Here is a 25,527-nt window from a genome sequence, read left to right as displayed (position 1 = left end):
AGTAACACCTCCCTACATCTGAGTTGCTATTCCAAAAATGGCAGATTTCATTGCAGTAAATAGCAAAGAAGCAGAAATAAAGCATGCACACAACCTGCTGGACTTTTATAGTCTCATTCCAGCTGCCTGGCCATCAATCAGTATAAAATATAAAAGCCCCAATCTAGCTATAACTGTTTGTGATTAAGATTCACAACCCAGTTATGTCATAAATGTTAGTTTCATTGATGCATGTAATCTCTCTCTGTCTCTTCCCATCACCAGCCACCAATCCTTCTACTCACCCACCTACTGTTCTCTTTTTAAGCTGCCTTTTAGTACAATTTATTTATTGTTACTACCATATCTGGACTGAGATAGCAGCAAAATATTAGAGTTTCTTATTTCTACTTGCTGCCATCGGTGCTCTCCCAGAGTTTTGCAGCCCAGATATGGTAGTCGTAATCTTAATGCATATCTGTCTGGATTGAAGCCTTTTATCTCTAATTAGAATCAATAATTCTCCCCCCTCCCCCAATAGAAAAGTTGTTAGCTTTTCACAATATATCCATTACTAGCTATTGCGTTACAGCCATTGTTATAATACTTCTTGGAATGCTGCTATTTCAAAAACATGTCTTCTGACCATTTGCTTTTTTTCTCCTTTAGTCTTCCTCAAATTCTGGGAAAACACTCTCCTTCACCTTGCCTTTGCATCAGATTCCTTTGGGAGAGAGAACAGAAGTAGCAAATGTGAGTCCTCTCTGTGAACAGTGCCCATTTTGTTTTCTGTACTGCTTCCCTACCACTGGTAGGGAATTATATTTTTATGTATGTATGTAGGTATGTATGTATGTAAGTATCAAATTTGTCACCACCCATCTCGTTGAAACGACTCTGGACAATTTACAGAAATTATATCTATATCCAACAGATAATATATACAATAATACTCTCAGTGCAAACTACTATGCACCTTCTGAAAAGCCATTCAGAAAGTGTTCTGTGTTTCTCCTACCTAAATGAGCCTAGGTGGTATCTTATTTCTGATGAGGATAACAGTGAATTTTCTAGCCAGCCATTGTCTACAACAGATTACTGTATTGGATTTCCATGTTTGGGATTGAGGAGGAAGAGAATCTAGAAGAGCCAGACTAATGAATTCAATGATCCACTAGCACAAGACTCACTCAACCTGAGACTGCTGAAAGGAGCACTTTCACTTCTGTGCTCCTTTTCCTGTTTAAATACTTTTTTCTATGTAATTGGGTTAAGTTTGTATTTTCAGCACATGGAATGGCTACTACAACATCTAGTTTAACTTGCAGTCACATCAGGAATGTTCCTCCAAGAGTATATTAAGCCTTTCTTGCTTGTTGAATACCTAGGAGAAATAGGGTTTTCCCTTTGGAAAAGCTCAGTTTTTAACATGGCTGTGTATTTAGTTCCAGTTTCCTAGAATAATTAGCAGCTATCTGGCTAGTTTATTCCCTCTAAAGGGACAATTTGCTTTAAGAATACCTGTACAATTTTATGTACAATTTCTGACAATGAAATATGGCATGTAAATAAAATCTAGATGCATATTTTATGTTAGATTTAGTATGAATATTTTCCCCAAAGTTCTGTAAATATCCAGAAAACCCATTTTATAAGAAGATAAATCAGCTAATCAGCTAGGAATTATTTCATTCTTCTATTTAATACATACAAAAATCCTTGTTCTCCTAAGTACTGAATCTTCATGTACAAATGGATATGTAGCAATCTGAAGAGCTTACTAACCAACTCATAAGATCATTCAATGAATATTTTGTTGTTATTGTCAAAGTAGACTAAGGAAGCAAGAGAGCAAACAATGCCTTTGAAATGATGGAAAGATTAAACATGTTTTAGAATCGTTCAATGTTAAGAGTATTCCTTTTTTTTTTTTTTTAGGATAAAGCACATGACGTCTTTGTGACAACAGCAAATTGGTAACCATTTATTTCCTTTATTTTTTGTATTTTTTCTGGTAACTTGGTAGTCCAGTTTTGTCAATTTTTAGAAATCAGGTCAAGTAGTTTGACCTTTTCCCTTCTTGTCTACTAAAGATATAAATAAAGCTCTAATTCTCATTCTGTACTTCTTCCATTTTTAGCTAGGAATACAAGGATAGGAACAGTGAGGTGTCTAGGCTCAACTTGTTTTAAACAAGAGCTGAAATAAACATTTGCTAATATTCAGAATTTGGTATAATTTCTCATGTTGTCATTTGAGTACAGTTTTTTAAAGTCTGAAATTTGAACTCAACTATGTGTGTAGAATTTTACTTTTATAGTTATAATGCTTTAGAGTGGTCTAGAGCTTCTCCCTTTTTTTAAAAAAAATAGCAATGATGAAATCTGAAATATTGGTCACCTATGAAATACAAAATAAAATTTCTAGTTATTTGCATATCACATTAAGTCATTCCAGGTGATAACATGAATAAAACTTCTCCATAGCCCTGCTCTATACAGCTCTATAACCATGATCGTGGCATCTCTCTACTTTCTGACTGCTGGATGGCTGTCACTTCTGATTAATTCTAATTTGGAATTTGAAACCATGTTTATTTACTAATTCCAAATTCTGCTTTATGCTAACCAGAAATGGCCACTTTTCAGCCTTCACAGGGTATATTTAATCACAAGGAAGCCAAAGATTGTGACTGCAGAGATGTATGGAAAAGAGAAAAAGAAATATTTATATTATCTGCCTGAAGCAATTTAAGGTGTCATGAAAATGAAACCAACAAATAGCATTACTCAGCTACAGTCAAAGATTCGTACTAGAGTCAAGTATTCTTCCCTTTTCACACTTACAAATTATATTGGTAAACAGTATATTGGTAAAAAAAATTGTGAATGTGCTCAAATCATGATACTTTCATTAGTGTGCATTATGATAGGAGTTTCTATTATCTAGCCAGAAAGACCCAGATATACGTTTGGGCTTTGATCTCTGTCCAGAGGAGCAGGATTTCATCTGTAAGCGCAAGAGACATGTTGCTGCTGCGTTGAAAAATATTCTTCAGCTAGAAGAACTGCAAGACAATGAGGTATGACCTGCCCCAGAGCAATGTAAAAGGAACAGAGAAAGTGATGGTGATGGGTAAGGCTGTGTCTATATGTATATATATGCACATATTAATGCATAACATATACTTAGGCCAGAGGCTGGAAGACTCAAATTCCTCATCGGTATCTAGTCTCTTCCCCAGTTCTTAATTCAAACATGTGAACTCAAGTTTGCCTTTAAGTGTCTGGTCCTATCATTTGGTATAAAGAAGTTGGCTTGTCTCAGGCACCTGATTTTGGATATCCTGAAAAATGGTTAGTTTTAAATCTTATTACTGAATTCTTATTTCCAGAGAAGGAGCTTTGAACTTTTCTGTCTCAAGTGTCTAAGTACATTAGAAATCCCATTTTTCTTCACCAATTATAGGCGTGGCTTATATTTTAAAAATATACAGAATATGCTTAATACATCATTTTATCCATATACAATAATTACATTTCTTGTTTAACCTTCAAAAAGGCCACTACCAAACTAGTGTGCATTTATTTTTATAAATATAATAACATACTTCTACTGTTTAAAATAATCTATACAACAAGTAAAACTAAAAAATTAAAGTAACAATAAAAGCAAAACAGCAATAATACATGGCGCTGCCCTGGAAGAGCATCTGGAAGCTACAGCTGGTACAAAATGCAGCAACGTAGGCAATTATGTGCACTCTTGATCAACACATGTTATACCTCTGCTCCATGAGCCACATTGGTTACACTTGTTTCTGGGTTCATTTCAAGGTGCTGGTTGTAACCTGCAAAGCTCTTCATGGCACTGGGCTGGGTTATTTGAGGGACCACCTCTGCATAATCACATCATTAGGTCCAGTAGGAGAGGCATGCTCCGATTCCCATCAATTACAGAGTGCCATCTGGCAGGGCCCAGGAAGAGAGCCTTTTCTGTTGTGACACCCATCCTTTGGAACGTCATTCCCTCAGAGATTAGATTGGTCCTGACCCTGCTGACCTTTTATAGGACCTTAAACACTTGGTTTTGTCACTGGGTCTGGGAGTTGGGAAGTGGGTTGAGCTCGTACATTGGTTATGCTAACTTGTGACTGATGGGTCTGTTATAACCCAGCTGCTGTTTTATGTGTGTCGTTTTTCTTTGTCTGGTTTTATAATTTCCTTTAACACTCTTAGCCGCCCAGAATCATGAACTTGAGATAGTGGCCATATAAATTGAAATAATAAATAAATTTTAACACGATATATATAAAAAGAGCAAAAGCTGCAACGTATAAAAAAGCATTTGAAATGCACTAGATTATAGACACCAAAAGATCTTAGACTTCATTAGAAGCTTGAATAAATATGAGTCTTTTTAATTGGTACCAAGAGACTAATAAGGAAGGTCTTGAACAAATGGACAGGGTAAAGGCATTTCATGGGATTTAGAGATTTTTGAGAATTTCTATACTAGCACCTGGTGTCTTTCTGCTACTGTATGGTGATTTATCATTAACATGGAAAAGCTGGGTGACAGTGAGCGGCTGTTTTCTTTGTGTCTCCTTGTTCTTACTGTTTGGAATGGAACATAACTGAGCAGAGCCCATGATCCAGTTGCTGTAGTAGCTGGGTTCATTTGACAGGAGGGCAGACCCTAGGGGTTTATTAGTCAATACCAATTTTAGATAATGTCTAAAAAGAAATGTATAGCTGGTATTTTGCTCTTACTTAGCTTCCAAAGAGTTTTCAAAGATGGTTTAATGTAAAACTCATTGCAATATCTGGGTTTGTGAGCCATGTACATAAAGTACTGATCTCATGTAAAATGTAGTGTAATGTCAGAGAGTTATGCTGGGAACCTTAAAGATGCTTGATAAGGTCTCTAGATATTATGCTTGATGTTCATGGATTTTGCCATATAATTTCCTTTATATCTGCTTGCATTATTCTGGGACAAGGGCTTGGTTCTAATCTACTTAACGTTATGTGTATGTATTTTTGAAAGAAAAATCTCTCGTGGAAATGATGCCATTTTGCAAAATAATATGCATAATGAACCTGGCTTCATTTGAGTTAGCTCTTTTGCAAATAGTGTGTTTATATATACATGCCCCTCTTTTATTCAAACATGAATTTTATTTATGAATAGAAGCATTTAATTTTATTTATACCTGTGTTTGTTCAGGTTCCAGTAGTGGCTGTGATGACTACAGCAGGTGGAGTAAGATCAATGACAGCCATGTATGGGAGCCTATTAGGTCTCCAGAAGCTCAATCTCTTACACTGTATTTCATACATCACTGGTTTATCTGGCACAACATGGTAAGGAAGCCATGAGCAAAATTATTCAGGGAATGTTGGTGTCAGTGGGAGTTGCTTTCTTCTAAGACTCACAGCTGTTCCTGGGGAGAGTTTTCATTGGGATCATCATGGGGAGGTAAAGGTAAAATCTCTTCTCCTCAAATATGTGCTTCTGATGAAATCTATATATTTAACCCATAATTAAATAAACAAACAAACAAAAACTAGACTAAATTACTAATGGTGCTCTAAGGTTTAGTTTCCGGTTCCTCCCAATTATCCTTTCCTTCCATCCTGTATTAGTAAAAATTGCAATAGTCTCTTTTGCAGTCAATTAAAAAACCAAACCAACCTGAATGTTTTTTTCTGCTGTAAATCTGATTTGGGAAGTCATTGCCCTGCATTCCCTATTATATCTGAAGTTTTAATAAAGGAAAATTGTGGCATTTTATCCAAGTATTTAAAAAAAAATACTTGCACCCCTCTGACTGTCCTTTTTTGGCATGCTGCATTATGTTTATTAACAGGCTACAGTTTTGGTTAATGTGGTAGAAAAACTGAAATAATTATGAAAGAAAATATACATTAGAATTTTCCTTCCTAGTTGGTCTACGACAATTCCCAGTGCCAATTTTTTTCAGAGGCGACAGTGTTTCCCTTGTGCTCAATGCCATAATTTTCCCCTTCCCTCCCTGCTCCCCCAACTTTACAGGCTGTATGTGCTCCTGTAAAGTGTTGAACATTCCTTTCCTTTCCTGGATATTTAATATTTAACCAGGTACAAATATGTGATAAAATTCTTTGGACTACTTGGTGGAATTGTACAGACCAACATGGTGAATATAGAGATAAGTTAATGTACTGGTAAGTGTCTGTCTCTGTTCAAAGTTACTAGCTAATTCAAATATAAATGCTAGCTTTTAAAATTCCTTTTCCCAGGACTATGATAAATTTATACAAAGATCCATATTGGTCACACAATAATCTGGAAGATGTGATCACTGATGTTCGGAAACAGGTGGTGAAAAATAAACTGTGCTGTTTTACTGGAGAGCGCTTGAAATATTATGAAAAGGAAATACAGAACAGGCATGTTGAGGGTCACACGTTATCATTCACAGATCTCTGGGGACTAATTCTTGAATCTATGCTTCACGATGAGGTACTGTATTCACATTTTTTCTTTAAAAGTGTAAGGCAACCTAAACCATGGAAAAATACAGGATAAAGTATATCCTGAGGGGGGAGGGAATGGTCCTTGTCACTGTTTCTTTAATTATAAGAATTATCTGCCTCAAAAGCAATTAAAATATTATTTGCTTATGCATTGGCTTGTTCGTTCATTCCCCACCATCCTTTCCAGGAGTGCTACTGTCATCTTGTAGCCAATATCTATGACAAGTTAGGTTAGGCCAGTGTTGTCCAAACTTGGCCACTTTAAGATGAGTGGACTTCAACTCCCAGAATTCTGGGAGTTGAAGTCCACTCATCTTAAAGTGGCCAAGTTTGGCCACACTGGGTTAGGCGCTTCCAAACACATCATGGAATGGCTGCCTTGGAAGCAGTGCCGGTCGCAAACTTTGGTGTCTGATAGCCGAGGCTGATGCTGAAAGAAAAGCTATTTGTCCAAGAATCTAAGTGCAAGGCAACATTGGGCTCTGAGGTCCACAATACCACACTGCTCTCTTGAACAACAATATTCTGCTCAACACCATTTTTACAATAGGAAAAGTGAGGCTGAGAGGCAAGTAGCTTCAATGAGGCCTTTTCCTCAAACGCCAATCATACGTAATCCATTCTGTTATTATTAAAAACAAAGTGCTTACTACCAAATGCTTCTTATCAGCTGGCACACAAACAACATGCTCAGCTATGCTGCTTTCCTTATTTTGAACTCAAATCTGTATCTTGAATCAACTGTACAAGAAATACTGTATTTTTCCATCAATAAGATGCACACACGTACAAGACGACTCCCACTTTTCCAACCCAAAATTAAGAAATCAATATTTTAAAGATAGTGCAGAACACATTTTTATTTAGTAATTAAGTAACATTTACCTGATACACTTGGTGGGAGGAGGTCCAAACCGCCTCTCTGCAGCTTTATTTCCATGCTCTTTTGCATAACTGATTACATTCAATCACAAGTGAAACTGCCGATAGTTTGTCTCTGCAAACAGACTTCCTCCAATTGGTTTGTTCAGCATCAGCTGGCGTCAGTTACATAAGGCTTGTGATTGGAAGAAGTCTGTTTGCAGAGACAGTAGGGGCAGTTTCACTCGTGATTGGAGGCTAGCAATAGGAGGAAGCCTGTTTGCAGGCGCGGTTCTCTCCTTGGCTTACTTCCTTGAATAAGACGCCCTTCAATTTTTAGCGTAAGGATTTTAGAAAAAAGTATCGTCTTATAGTCGGAAAAATACGGTATCTGTTGAGATGATTGAGTACAAATGGTATAACAGATGATCTTCAGAACCTTAATACCAAGTTTCATTGTAAATTGTCCATTGGAAAATGCAAATTTATATGAAATACGCTTGTGTTTATCCAAATTTCTGATTATCTCAGTATTTGGGTGATCATTTCCAAGTACAAGTACGATCTTGAAAAGATTTTTGACATGTGCTTTTTTATTAAAATCAGTAAGCAGAAGATTAAAAATCATGATACATTAAGTTGTATTAGATGATACAAACATTTATTTTTCATAAAAATGCAATAGGAATGCAAATTCCAGCATGCAGACAATGTGAGATATTTATGAACTTAAAAACAGGTTTATTCTGAAAATTGTCACGTGACTGCACATGGACCACTCAGCAATCAAATGGGAATAAGAGAATTAAACACAAATGACAATAAAATTTCTTCTTCCGCTGTTCATTCTTCTATTAACATTTGTTTTTCTTGCACAGCCAGATCCCCATAAGCTCTCAGATCAACGACAGGCAATAAATCGAGGTCAAAACCCTCTTCCTATCTACCTTGCTCTTAATGTCAAGAAAAAATATAGCACTCTAGATTTTAAAGGTAAGATATCATTTTCAAAGGACATGTAACATGAGTTTAATGTGAAGGCTGAATGCCAGGTGGTAAATGTCCATGAAGTTTTACTGGCCAAAAAAGAAGAATAGTAGTGGTTTTCTGTTGACTTCTCTAAGCTGATTTTTGAATCCCCAATCTAGCCTACCGTATTCCCTGGAATCTGTCCCTCTTCTGGGCACTAGCCAAGCATGACACTGCTTAGCTTCCAAGCCCAGACAAGATCACCCAACTGTTCTTATCTTCTTTTTTTCAAATAATTTTATTAAAGATTACAATTAGAAAGAATAAAAACTAATACAAACTACAAAAATATAAAAAGGAAAAAGTGTATAAAAAGGAAAAAGAAAAGAAAAAAGAAAAAAGAAGTGACTTCCCCCTTCAATACAAGTACAAACAATTTTAGTAACGTGTTACCATCTCTTAAGATACAACATATACTCTCTTCACCCCATATCTCATCTCTTAATTAAAAACAAAATCCAAAAGCCTCATCATTTGCTCCTTATCCACAAAAGGGTTACCAGATCTAACTGTCTATCTTAACCTTGATCAAATAAGCCAACTCTGTATTCCTTCCCTCTACTTTTAAAAATCAAGCCCTTCAAATAAAGTCCCAGAGGTTGATTTCTTGTCATCTTTTTTTGGGTCCTTTCTCAAAGAATCTTTCAAAACTTTAACAGACCTCTTTTGTACATCCAGTAAGAGAAGCTTGTCCTTTTTTTTTTTTTTCTTCTCAAAAGGTTCTTCAAAACTTTAGTAGATCTCATTTGTACATAGGTTATCCATATCTCTTTTCTGATTTAGTAGTTTGTATATCTCCTTTAGGCAATGGAACATCAACTGGTTTCATTATGTCCAATACATCTTTTTCCGTATCCTTCTCATTGCTTGTTACCTTTATATCCACATTCTAATTAATTTCAAACTTGTCCGGAGTAGCTTGTTCTTCTTCTACAACTTCTTTGACACTCCATCCATCTATCATATCAGATAATTTCAAAAAACATTTTTCAAAAATATCCATCAGAACACTCACTATTAGACTATTTTGCCCCATTCTTTATTCAATTATATTATCCTCTAACTTCCTCTAGTGTCCAACCTTCAAAGTCCCATCCTATCATATTTTAATTTAGAGAAACCCAATCAATCAGTTTCCCAGGGGAGAAATTCTTCTAATTAATTAATTAATTGTAATTCCAAGTCCATCTGGGCCCTTAACCCATTGTTAACTTTCCAAAATTCATATTCTAAACACCCTTTTGCCAAAAGTAATATTTTTCCAAATCTTTAAAATCATAGTTAAAAATTATTTCTCCAAGGAAAGGCGACTCACCCAGTGCCTGCAATAATACTTACTTTTCTGAAGGGTCTTAATATTTCCAAACCAATAAAAAAACAAATTCAAAGTGATTAAGAAGTATGGCTCAGTCGAGCTTTATGTCCTTAAAAAAGCTGCATTGACGGCTGTGAACATAGATATTTCCTCATAAGTGGACTGCAAAATATCAATTCCTGTGGTCTACTCACAAGGAGTGGCTATGTGCAGTACATGTGGGCTACCTCAAAGATCTCTCCTTATTCTAGAGAGAATTTTGGTGGCCTGGATCCTGCATCCAGCAGCTAATCTCCGTCATAATGCCATCCCACTCTGAAAGGGAGGTCTACTCACCATGGCTCTCAAACGGAAATCTAAGTGCTCTTATCTTCTGAGGCTAATTTGATTTAGGAAATCACAGAAATATCATGCATAACTATAAACCTATGGCTTTTATATCAAAGTTTAACATGAAACATTCTCTATTAAGTGGTGCTAATAAGCTTCTTTAGTTGTGTTAACAAAGGCAAAATTTAAAAATGCTTAGCAAGTGTAGCCCAGAATAGTCACTCTTGGTGTCCCTTGCAGAAATCATTTGCAGATCTGTGCATCTTAGTCTGAATACACATTCAGACTATACATTAAATTGACTAGAGCCCCAGAACATCAAGAATAATCTAAACACTGAATTTAAGACAGATTATCTAATGATGACAGATTGTGGTGAGTTTTGCTGGAAAATCAAAGATGATACCATTTAGATATGTTGGAGAATAATGAAGAATAATATGCCTAATACATGATAATATAATTGGTCAATGAATAACATGGAAAAACCCAGACCAGTGGAGGTAATCACAGTCTTATACTTGGTATAAGATAGTGGCAAGTCTTTGGGCTGAGTTGTATAGAGACCTCTGCTTCATGGAAATCTGGCTTAGAATCCAGGATAGAGAGGGAACAAGTACATTTTGTATGGATATACTCTTGTGGTTGTTTATTTCTCACTGAACTGAGTTTTTTTCAAATGATCAATAGTCATACCTTGAAAAGGAATTGCATTTGTGTGGTTTTATGTTATATAACTAATTTTTCTCTACTGTATGCATAATCACTTTATTTTTAAAATTGCTGATTATTAGATGATGATGATGATGATGATGATGATAATAATAATAATAATAATAATAATGTGTGTGTGTGTGTGTGTGTGTGTTTGTGCTATATCTGCAGAATGGGTGGAATTCACACCATATGAAGTGGGCTTCCTGAAATATGGAGGGTTCATTAATGCAGAAGATTTTGGAAGTGAGTTCTACACGGGTCACTTGATGAAGAAGATTCCAGAATCTCGGCTTTGTTTCATGCAAGGTAATCTAGCTAAACTAATAAAGTGGTGTATACTGCTCCATACATCTTAAATTAGATTCTTAACCTTTCATATGGCAAGAATGTGCTATATGCCCAATTTTCACACATTTCAGATGTACTTATTAACACATAATGCTTATGTAGCTTTCTACTGTTATATTACTGTTATATACACAACCTTGTACAGGTCAATAGCTAATATAACACCTAACAGCTAATATAACATCTATATAACCACTTCCCCGCTGAAGGGGAGGGGGTGTTCTGAGGCCTCTCGCATGAGGTCCAAACCAACAAAGACAAAAAAATAGAAACAAAAACAAAACCCTCTCTAGTATGAGAGAGTGTACTGTAGAAAAAAAGAAGGCATATTTGCATAGCTTCTATTCTTTTTACTGTGATTTCCATCTCAAGATAATGGGGCTAGCATATACTGTACTTATTACTATGATTTCCATCTCAAGATAATGGGGCTAGCATATACTGAAAAATCTAGTCAGCTCTTGTTAAATATTCTGTTTCCAGGCATGTGGAGTAATATCTATTCCCAGAGTATGCTGGATGCTTTATATTTAGCAGAATGTCCAGAAGACTTTTGGCACAAGTGGACAAGACCTAGAATCTATGATATTGGTCAGTAGAATGTTACTTCTCTTTTGGTTAATTTGCCCAGGAAATGCTTCCCTTTGCTGTGGATTTTGGAGATGATTTGGGTTCAAATTAATTAGTTGGAAGTGGAAAGTTTGGGGAAGTGTGGCAACTCCTTATCTTCCCTTCCAATATTACCATATACTATTTTTCCATCCCAATTTTACATGGAAGTATAGTGTATCCCTTTCCAGTCTTTCTCTCTCTCTCTCATTGTGTATAACTTTTTAAAACATCTAATAAACAATTGAAATAAAATACTTGCAAATGACTTGGGTGATGTGCAAATACATTAAAAACATATACAATAGAAAACAAAAAAATAAAAAATCAGAAAACTAAAGTCAAAATAGCAGTGAAACAACATGACTTCTAAAATCAAGTGAAAACCAGCCACAACTTAAAACAAGCAATGTGTTCAAAATAATTTTCAGAACAGGCAAGCTTTGAAAGGGAAATCATTCTCTAGAACAGGGGTCCCCACACTCTTCAGCTCATTGACCCCTTCATGAAGTTTCAGATTGTTCATCAACTACCAAACATTTATTGTATGAAAATAATTTAATAAATGCTACTTTAACTACTACTACTACTACTACTACTACCACTACTACTACTACTACTAATAATAATGACAACTCAAGGCTGCTTTCATTGGTGGCTGTCTAGCTGCTAGCTACCACACTTTCAGGACTAGGGACTGGCGTGGAGCTCTACAGAGACCCCAAAAGATTAATTGACCCCCTTTTTACCTCCCAGCCATTTCTTGACCCCTTGGATAAAACCCTCAACCCTTGGGGTTTGATACTGACCACTGTGGGGAACCCTGCTCTAGATGGACTGAAGTCTATATTTCCATAGCTCAGCAATAACAACTTGGTAGCCTTAGGGCAGCTTTGGTGGGTCCCCCAGATAATGGAGAGTTGAAATGATTAAGCAAATGACTGGAAAGAGGTTTGAATGAAATTAAAACATAACTGAAATGTAATTTTTGTCCTGGCCCCATGCAGAACTTTGGGGAGTGTGATACCTGGGACTTCATCTAAAGGCCAATTCCAGCCCTTGGCCTGAACTTGTTACCCTTGTCAGAGAAATGTGTTACAGAGATTAAAACGTTGGACTAGGGTTGGGAGGCTGTGTGGTTGGTATACTAGAAGACCCATCCACATGAGAAAACCTAAGAATATATTTGCTATTATGGAAATGATTATTTTTCTACAAAAGCAAAATCTGGTAAAATTGCAGGTATTGAACCTGATCTTTTAAGTAGCATTCAGTTTTACTTGACATTTATCTTTGCAAACTGGAGTTAAGAAAAACCTCTCAAATTGCCTTGGTTCGGGCTATGGTTAATTTCAGGAACAGAAATTAGGAACAGGTTGTATATACTGCCACTCTGAATGTGCTGTTTGAATAATGGATCTAAATAAAGCTTTCTCTGTTTCACAGAAGAAGATATTCCCCCTCGGCTTCCCAAGAGGCCATATGTGCAGCCAACACGTCTTTTTATCCCTAGTGGTTCTGTCACAAATGTGCTTAGAGATGTTATAACCTTGCGTCCAGTTGTTTCACAGTTTCACAATTTTATGAAAGGCCTGCAGTTGAACAACAAATACTTAGAGAATAACAGGTTTTCTACCTGGAAAGGTAATACAGTCAACATTTCTTTATCTCTTCAGCTTTCTCTTTCTGTTCATACTGGTTATTTCTCATGATATTTTGTCACAACAATATATAGCACTGGGTGATTGTAGAGAGCAGAGCTGTGCAAAAAGAAATTATAAGTGGAATAACTTAAAAAAGCTTGACTGTATTGTTTGACAGTCTTCTTCCTTGCTTAATGTGTTACCCTTTTTCCTTTGCTTTCTTTTTTCCTGTTGAAAAAAATCTTAATTCATATGTTGACCAATAAGACATGTGAACAATCCATTGCTGGAAATCCCATACCTGAAAAATCCATAATTCTTGATACTAGATTCCAAATTTCAGAAATACAGCCAATGTATAACAAATACAAATGCAATCAATACAAAGCATGAAGCAATACTAACTAATACTGTATTAACAGTATTACTTACACTTAGAAATTGTAACTCTAAAATTAACATAACCAATTCAAATCAATCCTGGTAGGGCTTATAAAACTTATAGGTAAAGTCTTATAGGTAAAAAAAAAAAGAAAAACCAAAATTTTGTTAATAGCAAATTGAGTATATTTGGTTATCTGGGATTAGCTGGGTCACTCAGCAATTTTAAAATAAAGGCTGATTTATCTTAGTTGCAATAAAAATTGACATGTAAAATTGTCTCAGTCTTGCCTGATTTGCATGGTGTAACAACTGGGGGATTGGGATAGTATATGCGCTCTCTAGAAATGCCAGCAGGAGAGCATTCAAGTGACTTCTAAAAATGCCCATAAAAGGAAACATTTCTGGGATTCCTTCAGTTAAAAAAAGGGTGAAAGATTTATATGATCTGAAGAGAAACCAGAGTTTGATAAATTTCTAAAATTTAATTTAGTTTGTTCTGAAATTCTATGTCTGAAATCCTCTCCTTGATAATATATTTAGCCTTTTCAAATCCTAAGAAAAATAGATGTTTGAACAAGAGGCTATAGTAGAGCAGATTTATTATGCGGTTCTACCACTTTCACCTTTAATACTCAAGTGATGAAAACAACCCAACTGCTAATCTTTATACAAGTAAATAAAAGGACTAGCCAAACTCTAACTTTGATTCTGAATAGACTGGTCTTTAGTCTCAAATCTTCATTAGGGCCACATCTAGGCTTCAATAAAAGAGATCTTTAAAAATGTGATTGTATTTTTTGAAGAACCCCAAGTTGGACTAGGGGCACCCCATATAAAAATTATGTGACTGATTTTGCAGATAATTTGATGGCAGCTGGAATAAAATATTCTCTTTGCATCTAATGACATCTTAAAATTGCTGTAGCTCATACACATGTGTAAATTGCTTGGTCTTGATCATTTCAATGCCCATTAAAAATTAATCTTAACAATTACAATGACAGTAATATATTACACTACTTACTAAAATCCTGTGTGGTCAGTCATTTTTCTATGTGGTTTCTTCAATTGTTGTCTCTCATTCTTGCACTCAGAATAAATTAAGCAGTTCATAGTGAGTATATTATTCTGATGATCAGTTTTTCCAGAAACTACTGTTAGTTGTTATAGTTGTTTTTTCCATGTCCAATGATGAAGAAAGGCAAAATGTGAGGAAGGAAAAGGCATGGATTTTGTCTGGGGAATTATCTTACAATTGCATTGCTTCATTGGTTATGGGAAGATGTCATTAATTTATCATTTCTCACATTGCCATCCCTGCAATAACACTTTTCTGGATCAAGTAATTAGACTATTGTATGAATGAGAGCTATATAAAGATTGCTGAACTTGTGTTGAGGGTCATATTTGATGCTTTGAAGATTTCCAGTTTCCATCCAAGTGATGCTGGAGATAGTCCATCCTAATTTGTTTGTGGTTCTGAAATATAGTTTATTAACACATACTTCTAAGAGTGTGTATTCCCTTCTTTTAATTTTTAACTGACAGGTTGCAGTGCAGACAGACTGCTCTTTCCCAGGTAGCTGATTGTTCTAATTTCTCAGGTTTAAGATTAAAGCTATGGAAGAAGTCACCTCCTCTAGATGACAGGTGGTCCTACTCCAATTCATGTCAGAGAAGTGGAAGAAGGGCTTTTTATGTAAGGACTGAGAGAGAGATGATATTTCTCTCCCAAAGACCAAACTTGATACTTCCCAGTCACCCCTTCTGACAAAACGGACTATAGTATATCACAAGCTAGATTTCAGTCTTTAGTTGTAGTAATCTTAATCTGTATTTTAAGTTTTTGACTAAAGAAATCACTTGCTCAGACCACTTTTCCCAGATCCTTTAACAAACAAACAAACAAATCAGCCAATAAATAAATAAATAGATAATAAACCAGTAAGTCACTGTCTATCAGTCCAACCCACTTCAGGGGACTACTGTGTGGATAGAACCAGGCTAGGAACCCTGTATGGTGCTCTGAGCAATTTGGAGGAAAAGTGGGAATACAAATGTAATACAATCAAGACTAATTCTAGGATTATTTGCATTCTCTTTGCTTTCATTATTTATAAACCTCCATTACAACAGGGATTGAAAACCTGTGGATCCCCAAATGTTGTTGGAAGCCCTAACAGCATGGCTAATAGTCAAGGATGATTTAAAAAAAAAAAAAAAACAGGCCAAGAGAACCAGAGATTACTTTAAAATACTGGGTATGTAAATATGCATGTTGTCTTTCAGATACTGTACTAGATTCTAGCGCCAATCAACTGACCATGTCTGAAGAACATTTGGAACTTGTAGACACAGCTTTCTTTATCAATACCAGCTGCCCACCTCTTTTAAGGCCAGAAAGACAAGTGGACATTATTATACATTTAAATTACAGTGGAGGATCACAGACATTGGTGAGAAGCTTCTTTATTGTCTTTAGCCATGTTTTTACTTCTAAATATCAAGAGAAGGTTATTTGAAAAACCTTGAAAAGCTTATTCATCCTTATTTAAAAATTTGGCACTGAAAGTGGTTCAACCTAATTTGAGTTTAATTTGTAAGAGGTGCTCCTTCCCTCTCTTGGGCAAACATTACTGCGTCTTCCTTCCTTATTGCTGTCTTACGAAACAGTAATGCTAGAAAGTACTTCTGCCAGGTATGACCTATGGCCTATGGTATTCCTGACAGTTGCATGTCCATAGTTTCTTTAGAACTTCTAACCTATGTGAAATGAAAGCTGTATTTATATATCTTGGGTCCTGATTCCTCTTGTGTTTGATACTTTAGCCACTGGACTTAAGCACAACGTACTATCAGGAGCAGGGCATCCCATACCCTAAGACTGTTATCACAGAAGAAGACAGGAAGCATCTCAAGGAATGTTATACCTTTGATGATGCAGAGAGTCCAAAGGCTCCTATACTGCTGTATTTCCCACTTGTATGTGACACCTTCCAAAAATACAAAGCACCTGGTAAGTTAAGAAGGCTACTTGAGGACCACTTTGCTTTCCTATCTGCTGATCTTAATTCCTATATGTGTTTCTTATTTATGTATATCCTGAGGGAATTGACAGTAATTTTAAAACAATGGTATAAAAAGAAAATAAAGACCAGTAGTAATGAGAGTTTCTTGCTGGAAAAATACAATATAGAAAGGGTGAATCTTTAGCAAATTCTAAAACTTAACAACATTAGGGCCTAGTGTTTCACGGAAGATATGTCAGTCTATAGTGTATATACCAATCTCCACAATATCTCAATTTAACTGACAGGAACTTACCTGAGGATCTCAATGTCTCAGGCCAAGGATGGTTGGTATAAGTGGAGGTGGTCTTTGAAGCAATCTGATCCCAAGTTGTTTGGAATTATTGTATCTACTAATGTCAGTAGCTTGACTATGGCTTGGTAGCATAAGGGAAATATATAAGCAGGAAAGCATTCTGCACTAGTTATAGCTTCCCAATTAGTTCCAAAGGAAATCCCACATAGAGTATACTCCATTAAGTTTAAATACATAAACCTTAATGTCCAAGACATCTCTCTCCAGGAACAGTGTTGCTAGCTTGCCAACCTAACATGGTAATAAACGCTTATAGCTACAGAGTTTCCTGAGCTTCCAAAAACAATGATGGATTCAGGAGCATTCCTATACTGTGGACTTATTCCTTTGTTGGATGTACAGTCCCTTCTGGGACATTCTTCTAATTCCCAGGGACTGGAACCACTTATCTACAATAATTCCACCTTATCAGGATTCTGTATTTTGGCCTCATCCAGTACACTTGATTATCAGTAGGATTCACGCTTGGATATGGGACTGGGATGGCATTGGTTGCACCAACTGATTACCTTTTGTAGGATCTGGATGGGGTAGTGCACCTCTGTTGGTCCTTTTAAGCCAGAGGCATTTGATATCACTGATCATGGTATCTTCCTGAAATGCCTGCTGGAGTTGGGGATTGGAAGCCTTATTCTGCTGTGGTTCTACTCCTTCCTTAGAGGGCGGTTCCAGTCTGTAGTGATGGGGGAGGAGAAGCAATAGGGGTTAATCCTCTTCCCCTTACCTTTTAACATCTATATGGAACCTCTGGGAGAGATCATCTGACAGTTCAGAGTGTGGCATAATCAGTTTGCTGATGATACCCAGCCATACATTGCCGCTCTGAGCTGTAAGAGGAATGCTGTTAATGTCTTATCATAGTGCCTGAAGGTTATAAAGGTTTGGATGGGAAAGAAAAAGCTGAAGTGTAAGATGGAGGTACTGTTTGTACATTGAGGTTCTCTATTGACACCGGTGTTGTCTCTGGATGAGCAAGTACTACCAGTGAAGGAGCAGTTTATGATCTTGGGGTCCTTCTGGACTCACAGCTTCTGGTTGAACTGCAGATAGATACCTTGGCTAGAAGGACCTTTGTGTAGTTTTGGCTGGTGTGCCAATTGTGGCCTTACCTGATGCAAGGCAACCTGGCTACAGTAACTCATGTCCTCATTACTACTTGGTTAGACTACTGCAATTCACTCTACATGGGGCTGCCTTTAAAGCCTAATCAGAAACTAGAAGTGAAAGGACCTAAAAGCAGGATGCGCTGCTTTTCAGTGGCAGTGACACCCATCTGGAATAGTCTCCCAGTAAAGATCAGAATGGCTCCCTCCTTGATAGCATTCATTATTTTATTTTGCTTTCAATTGTTTACTGCAGTATTTCTCAACCTCAGCCATCAGCCGAGGAATTCTAGGAGTTGAAGTCCACATATCTTGAAGTTGCTGATGTCGAGAAACATTGGTTTACCATATTTTAAGACTTACTATGGATATTTTAATGTTACTATATCATGTAAGTCACTGAGAGTCCCTTGAATTGTGGCAGGATAGAGATGGAATGGATAAATAAATAAATTATGGCTTCATAAAACGTTCTATGAAACGTTGAACAATTGCCTGAATGTATTATGCCAGTCGTGTTCAAGGATTATATAGACTAAAAAATATATGAGTAGTATTATTTCTCTACAACAGGTCTCTCTCCCGTAGTTTTAAATGAATAAAGTCCTTTACTGCTTCATCTATAATGAGGCTGTACATGATTGAGAATAATACATAATTAACACTTAACCTAAATAACTTTCTCCCACCATCTCGATTATCTTAAGTTTTAATTCCTGTGTCATTAGTTCTGTCTTTCAAATGCTGATAAAGAGATACAATATAATCATGATTTCAACTATGAGAATTTCATGTTACTTACCCATAAGCATCCTTTATTCCTCACTGCAAGCATCTGAACAACCAGTATGGAACTATTTAAAAGGCAGATGCTCCATTCTCCTCCTCCTTGACTGCTGTTACTAGTGAAGCTTGTATTATATATTGATGCAACATCCCTTTCTTCTAAGCTTATTTTCAATGCTTCATAAAGTGAACAGTTTTAGATCACTGCAGTGGCTATATTAAAATAAAATCTGCTTGCTGTACTCCTTTCCTCTTTTTGTTTCTGCAGGTGTGGAACGTGGTCCAAGTGAGATGGAGGATGGCCATGTTGATGTCACCAGCACTGTTTTTTCTCCATATGCTACTGGCATGGTGCAATACTCAGAGGAGAACTTCAACAAGCTGCTAAATTTGACCACCTATAACATTCTGAATAATGAACATTCGATTCTTCAGGCTTTACGGACAGTAATCGAAAGGAAGAAGCAGCAGAAGTCTTTCTGTTCCTCTTTTTAACCCACTCCAATGTCTTTCCCATTCTTTGTAACCTGGGAAGCTAACAGGTTTGGTTCATTTGTGCCATTGGCCAGTATTATATACATGGGAAATAGGGTAGGCATCAGATTTACAAAAATCAAATTGGAATATTGAAACAGATTTTAGAGCTGTCTGAATTTAAGCAGGGCTTACTGAAATGAATTCAAACCAATTGTTGTGGTCAATACATTTATTTGTTATGTTCCCCCCCACCTTCATTTGGGGCTAACATCAGAAGTGCTTTATCGTAATTCATATGCAAAAAAAGAGGAAACAGGTATATTGTGAGATAGTGCTCAGAGATTATGTATTCAAAACTTGCTTTGCAAGATAGATATTAGAGTAAGAGTTTAGGTTCTAGTCCAGCAGATTATAAACTTTACAAAAGTACAGTTATTAAATGGCAAGGGCTCTGAATTTCAAGTTTTGGGCTTAGTTTATGAATTTGAAGATGACTGTATCAAGTGAAGATATGCATTTATGTATCAGATGTTCATGTATGTATAAGATGTGCATCACAAACCAAACAGAGACTTCAAAAATGAGAGGGAACCAGAATAATGATTTTTGCAATTTTTTGGTACCTGAATTGCAGCTGTGAATTTCTGATATTTTTATTTCCATCCCTGCCCAGGATTGGCTGGAATTGTTATGGGGGAGGGGTCATCCTGCCCAAAATACCCACCACAGGAAATCCTGGTTTTTCCAACAACTTTTGAGAAGGCTGAATAGCCCAGGAGAGCTTGGAATGTGCTGTGAGTCATAGTGTGATGGACAGTGTTTCTCAGCTGCCTGGTGTGCTCTGCTTCCAGTCACTGCAAGAACTGCAAAATCAGTCCAAGCCCTGCTAATTCCCCCTAGGTGCTTCCCTTAGCCTGTGTTGCAAGGTGAAACTTGTCTATTTCAGTGATACAGGTAGTCCTCGACTTATGACCATAACTGGACCGGAATTTCCATTACTAAGTGATGTGGTCTTTATTGAGTCACGCCCAATTTTATGACATTTTTTGCTGTGGTTGTTAAGCAAATCATGGTTGTTAAGTGAATCATGTGATCGTTAAGCAAATCCAGCTTCCTTTATTAACTTTGCTTGTCAGAAGCCCCCTGGGAAGGTTGCAAATGGTGATCATGTGACCCAGGACACTGCAACCATTGTAAATATATGCCAGTTGATAAGTGCCCAAATTTTGATCACATAACTGCAGGGATGCTGCGATGGTCGTAAGTATGAGGACTGGTTGTAAGTCACTATTTTCAGTGATGTCATAACTTTGAATGGTCATTAAATTAATGGTCATATGTCGAGGACTACCTGTACCGTTCACCTGCTGTGAATGAGATATAGCCATGCTTTGCAAGAAAAGCACCAGGGCTCCATTTCTAACAGCCAGCAACCTCTGAAGAGGTGGGAAACTCTCAGGACTCTGCAAGTGCACCTCTAGGCCACTGTTTCTCAACCTTGGCAATTTTAAGGTGTGTGGATGTGCTGGCTGGGAATTCTGGGAGTTCAAGTCCACATCTCTTAAAGAGAGAAACAGTGCTGTAGGTACTACTGATACTTGGCAAAGGTGTGCACCATTACAGCATCCTCTTCCTTTCAGCCCTTTTAAATCTCTCCAGTCTTCACTTGGCTCATTTTTATTCTTGTTATTGTTATTTTGTTCAGGTAGTTTACTTGATTCAGATCAGGCATCAGAAAGATAAAAAGATAGGAAGCTCAACAGGGCTACAATATGGGGCATGCCCAGCACCTAAGTCCAACCTCAAAAAGTGTGTTTGTGGGGACAGGTGTGTTGGACAAGGTGGAACTGCCACTTGTGGCCTCTGTGAAGCTTTCTGATAGCCATGACTGGATTCACACAGAGGCTGATTGGTGGCATCTGTGCTAGCAATATCAGGGTAACGAGAGGTGGATTTGGCAGCAGCTGTTCAACTGAGAAGCTGTCAGGACCTGTATCAACCAACAATTGTGAATTTACAAAGCATAGCAGTCAATGGGAGTTCGTTTGATTTGCTTCTGCCAGTTGTGACTGGGGAGGGGGGCTAGTAGTTAAGGGTTGTAATAGGAGTAGTCACAGGAGATGGTGAGGAGCTTAACCTTATATGGGCAATGAGGCCGGGTCGGATTGCAGGCAAGGCCAGTGGGGGCCTGATGGCCAGGAAGGAGCTATGCATCCCTGGGAGGAAAGGAAGAGGTCACCACCAGGTGAAGAGGAATTGAGGCGCCAGGGTAATTAGGGGAGGGGGGATAAATAGAGGGAACTTTTTCAAGGCTTTAGTTTTAGCAATGTTTTGTTCAAAACGACATGTACCACAAAATAAAGGAGCATTTTCTGAACCAGGCCTAGTTGCATGAGAATTCTTTGGGATTGGGGCGTGGACATTGTGGACTTGACAGAAGCACTTAGTTGCTATGAGACAGGAGCCAGAAAGTGAGAGGAAGAATGTGCAGTAACGAGAAGCTCTCCTGTCACATGATGGACAGAGTGACCAGGAATACAAGGAGTGGGAATGGCCAGAATATGTAGCTGAAAGTACTGGCCAAGGAATAGCAGAAGACATGGAATTGTCTGGGGTTTGGGTAGATGTTAGTGAGCAGAATATTGGAGCACATTTGTGTGTGGTGATCAAGAACCTTCTTTTTCCAGAGTACACTTTGTTTTCAAAACAGTTTAAATGTTCCATTCAACCTCTTTTTAAATCCTGAACAGTGTTTGATTTTCAAAAGCTGCTGAAGTGGTCAAATCAGGGGCCTGTCTGATTTTCAGAATAGCTTCCTGTCTCAGTTTGGGTGCCAGCAATTCAATTATAATGACCTTCATGGTTTGGGGCTACAGAATCTGAAGGAAGACCTACTTATCCAAAGAGAAACGTCTGTGTAGTGCCCAGTGCTGTAGTTCAGTGAGTGATTTCCTGGGAGTAGGCATTGCAAGATTAACCCATCCCAGTTAGATATTCCTGGCACTGACTTTATTCTATTTTCAACGCCAGGCAAAGACATGTTATCCTCCCAGCACTTTTAATTAATTAATGTATAAACCTCAACCCCTTCATGGATCACTGCCTTGTCGTGGCGAAGGGGCTTGCGTAACTCAGTGAAGCCATGAGCTATACCGTGCAGGGCCACCCAAGACGGACAGGTCATGACAGAGAGTTCTGACAAAATGTGGTCCACTGGAGAAGAAAATGGCAACCCACTCCAGTATCCTTGCCAAGAAAACCCCATGGACAATGTCAAGAGGCTAAAAGATATGACGCCGGAGGATGAGCCCCTCAGGTCGGAAGGTGTCCAATATGCTACGGGGGAAGAGCGGAGGGCAATTCCAAGTAGCTCCAGAAAGAGTGAAGCGGCTGGGCCAAAGCCGAAAGGACGTTCAGCTGTGGATGTATCTGGAAGCGAAAAGAAGGTCCGATGCTGTAAAGAACAATATTGTATAGGTACCTGGAATGTAAGATCTATGAACCAAGGCAAGCTGGATGTGGTCAAACATGAGATGACAAGACTGAACATCGACATCTTGGGAATCAGTGAACTGAAATGGACGGGAATGGGTGAATTTAATTTGGGTGACCATTATATCTACTACTGTGGGCAAGAAACCCTTAGAAGAAATGGAGTTGCACTCATAGTCAATAAGAGAGTGGGAAAGGCAGTAATGGGGTACAACCTCAAAAACGACAGAATGATCTCAGTGCGTATCCAAGGCAAACCATTCAATATCACAGTCATCCAAGTCTATGCCCCATCCACTGATGCTGAAGAAGCTGAAGTTGACCACTTCTATGAAGACCTACAACACCTTCTAGAACTAGCACCAAAAAAAGATGTCCTTTTCATCATAGGGGATTGGAATGCTAAAGTAGGAAGTCAAGGAGTAATCGGAATAACAGGCAAGTTTGGCCTTGGAGTACAAAATGAAGCAGGGCAAAGGCTAATAGAGTTCTGTCAAGAGAACAAGCTAGTCATAGCAAACACTCTTTTCCAACAACACAAGAGACGACTCTACACATGGACATCACCAGATGGTCAATACCGAAACCAGATTGATTATATACTTTGCAGCCAAAGATGGAGAAGCAATATACAGACAGCAAAAACAAGACCAGGAGCTGACTGTGGCTCAGATCATGAGCTTCTTACTGCAAAATTTAGGCTTAAATTGAAGAATGTAGGGAAAACCACTAGACCACTCAGGTATGACTTAGATCATATTCCTTGTGAGTACACAGTGAAGGTGATGAATAGATTTAGAGGATTAGATTTGGTAGACAGAGTGCCTGAAGAACTATGGACGGAGGTCCGTAACATTGTACAGGAGGCAGCAACTAAAACCATCCCAAAGAAACAGAAATGCAAGAAAGCAAAATGGCTGTCTGATGAGGCTTTACAAATAGCTCTGGAAAGAAGGAATGCGAAAAGCAAGGGTGAAAGGGAAAGATATAAGCAACTGAATGCAGATTTCCAGAGAATAGCAAGGAGAGATAAGAAGGCCTTCTTAAATGAACAATGCAAAGAAATCGAGGAAAACAATAGAATGGGGAAGACTAGAGATCTCTACAAGAAAATTGGAGATATGAAAGGAACGTTTAGTGCAAAGATGGGCATGATAAAGGACAAAAAAGGCAGGGACCTAACAGAAGCAGAAGAGATTAAGAAGAGGTGGCAAGAATACACAGAAGAACTATACAAGAAAGATCTTAATGTCCCTGATGTCCACGCTGGTGTGATCACTGACCTTGAGCCAGACATCCTAGAGAGTGAAGTCAAGTGGGCCTTAGGAAGCATTGCTAACAACAAAGCTAGTGGAGATGACAGTATTCCAGCTGAGTTATTTAAAATACTAAAAGATGATGGTGTTAAAGTGCTGCACTCAATATGCCAGCAAGTTTGGAAAACGCAACAGTGGCCACGGGATTGGAAAAGGTCAGTTTAAGTTCTAATTCCAAAGAAGGGCAACGCCAAAGAATGCTCAAACTATCGCACAATTGCACTCATTTCACATGCTAGCAAGGTTATGCTCAAAATCCTACAAGCTAGGCTTCAGCAATACATGAACCGAGAACTACCGGATGTACAAGCTGGGTTTCGAAGAGGCAGAGGAACTAGAGATCAAATCGCCAACATTTGCTGGATCATGGAGAAAGCACGAGAGTTCCAGAAAAATATCTACTTCTGCTTCATTGACTATGCAAAAGCCTTTGATTGTGTGGATCACAACAAACTGTGGCAAATTCTTAAAGAGATGGGAGTACCAGACCACCTTACCTGTCTCCTGAGAAATCTGTATGCGGGCCAAGAAGCAACAGTCAGAACCGGTCATGGAACAACCGATTGGTTCAAAATAGGGAAAGGTGTACGACAAGGCTGTATACTGTCACCCTGCTTATTTAACCTATATGCACAGTACATCATGAGAAATGCCAGGCTGGAAGAATCACAAGCCGGAATTAAGATTGCAGGGAGAATCATCAACAACCTCAGATATGCGGACGATACCACCCTAATGGCAGAAAGTGAAGAAGAACTAAAGAGCCTCTTGATGAGGGTGAAAGAGGAGAGTGCAAATGCTGGCTTGAAACTCAACATTAAAAAAACTAAGATCATGGCATCTGGACCCATCAATTCCTGGCAAATAGAAGGGGTAGAAATGGAAGCAGTAACAGACTTCATTTATTTGGGCTCCAAGATCACCGCAGATGGAGACTGCAGCCATGAAATTAAAAGACGCTTGCTCCTTGGGAGGAAAGCTATGGCAAGCCTAGATAGCATATTACAAAGCAGAGACGTCACCTTGCCGACAAAGATCCGCATAGTCAAAGCTATGGTTTTTCCAGTAGTAATGTATGGCTGTGAGAGCTGGACCATAAAAAGGCCGAGCGCCGAAGAATTGATGCCTTTGAACTGTGGTGCTGGAGAAGACTCTTGAGAGTCCCCTGGACTGCTAGGAGGTCAAACCAGTCAATCTTAAAGGAAATCAACCCTGATTGCTCATTGGAAGGAT

General features: G+C 38.0%; 1 protein-coding gene across 1 annotated transcript in view; it reads left to right on the top strand.

The window, feature by feature from the left end:
* LOC103066807 (cytosolic phospholipase A2 epsilon-like) overlaps positions 1–24,288 on the top strand; it is a gene marked incomplete at its 5' end in the record, with an annotated part of 37,196 nt that extends 12,908 nt beyond the window's left edge. Inside the window, 13 exons of the mRNA XM_088145063.1 lie at positions 649–732; positions 1,918–1,955; positions 2,929–3,061; positions 5,209–5,345; positions 6,264–6,486; positions 8,240–8,354; positions 10,921–11,058; positions 11,584–11,691; positions 13,156–13,353; positions 16,026–16,192; positions 16,566–16,752; positions 19,278–19,482; positions 23,477–24,288. Of these exons, the coding sequence (XP_088001189.1) occupies positions 649–732; positions 1,918–1,955; positions 2,929–3,061; positions 5,209–5,345; positions 6,264–6,486; positions 8,240–8,354; positions 10,921–11,058; positions 11,584–11,691; positions 13,156–13,353; positions 16,026–16,192; positions 16,566–16,752; positions 19,278–19,482; positions 23,477–23,573 (1,830 nt within the window). The remainder of the gene's footprint in view (positions 1–648; positions 733–1,917; positions 1,956–2,928; positions 3,062–5,208; positions 5,346–6,263; positions 6,487–8,239; positions 8,355–10,920; positions 11,059–11,583; positions 11,692–13,155; positions 13,354–16,025; positions 16,193–16,565; positions 16,753–19,277; positions 19,483–23,476) is intronic.
* Positions 24,289–25,527: the final 1,239 nt, after the last annotated feature.

Source organism: Python bivittatus, unplaced genomic scaffold, assembly GCF_059951505.1.
Source record: "Python bivittatus isolate LINGU-HERP-01145 unplaced genomic scaffold, Pbiv_v1 ctg000480_np1212, whole genome shotgun sequence".
NCBI classification, from domain to species: Eukaryota; Metazoa; Chordata; class Lepidosauria; order Squamata; family Pythonidae; genus Python; species Python bivittatus.
Note: the sequence above shows the minus strand (reverse complement) of the source record. Positions and strands in the feature narration are given on the sequence as shown.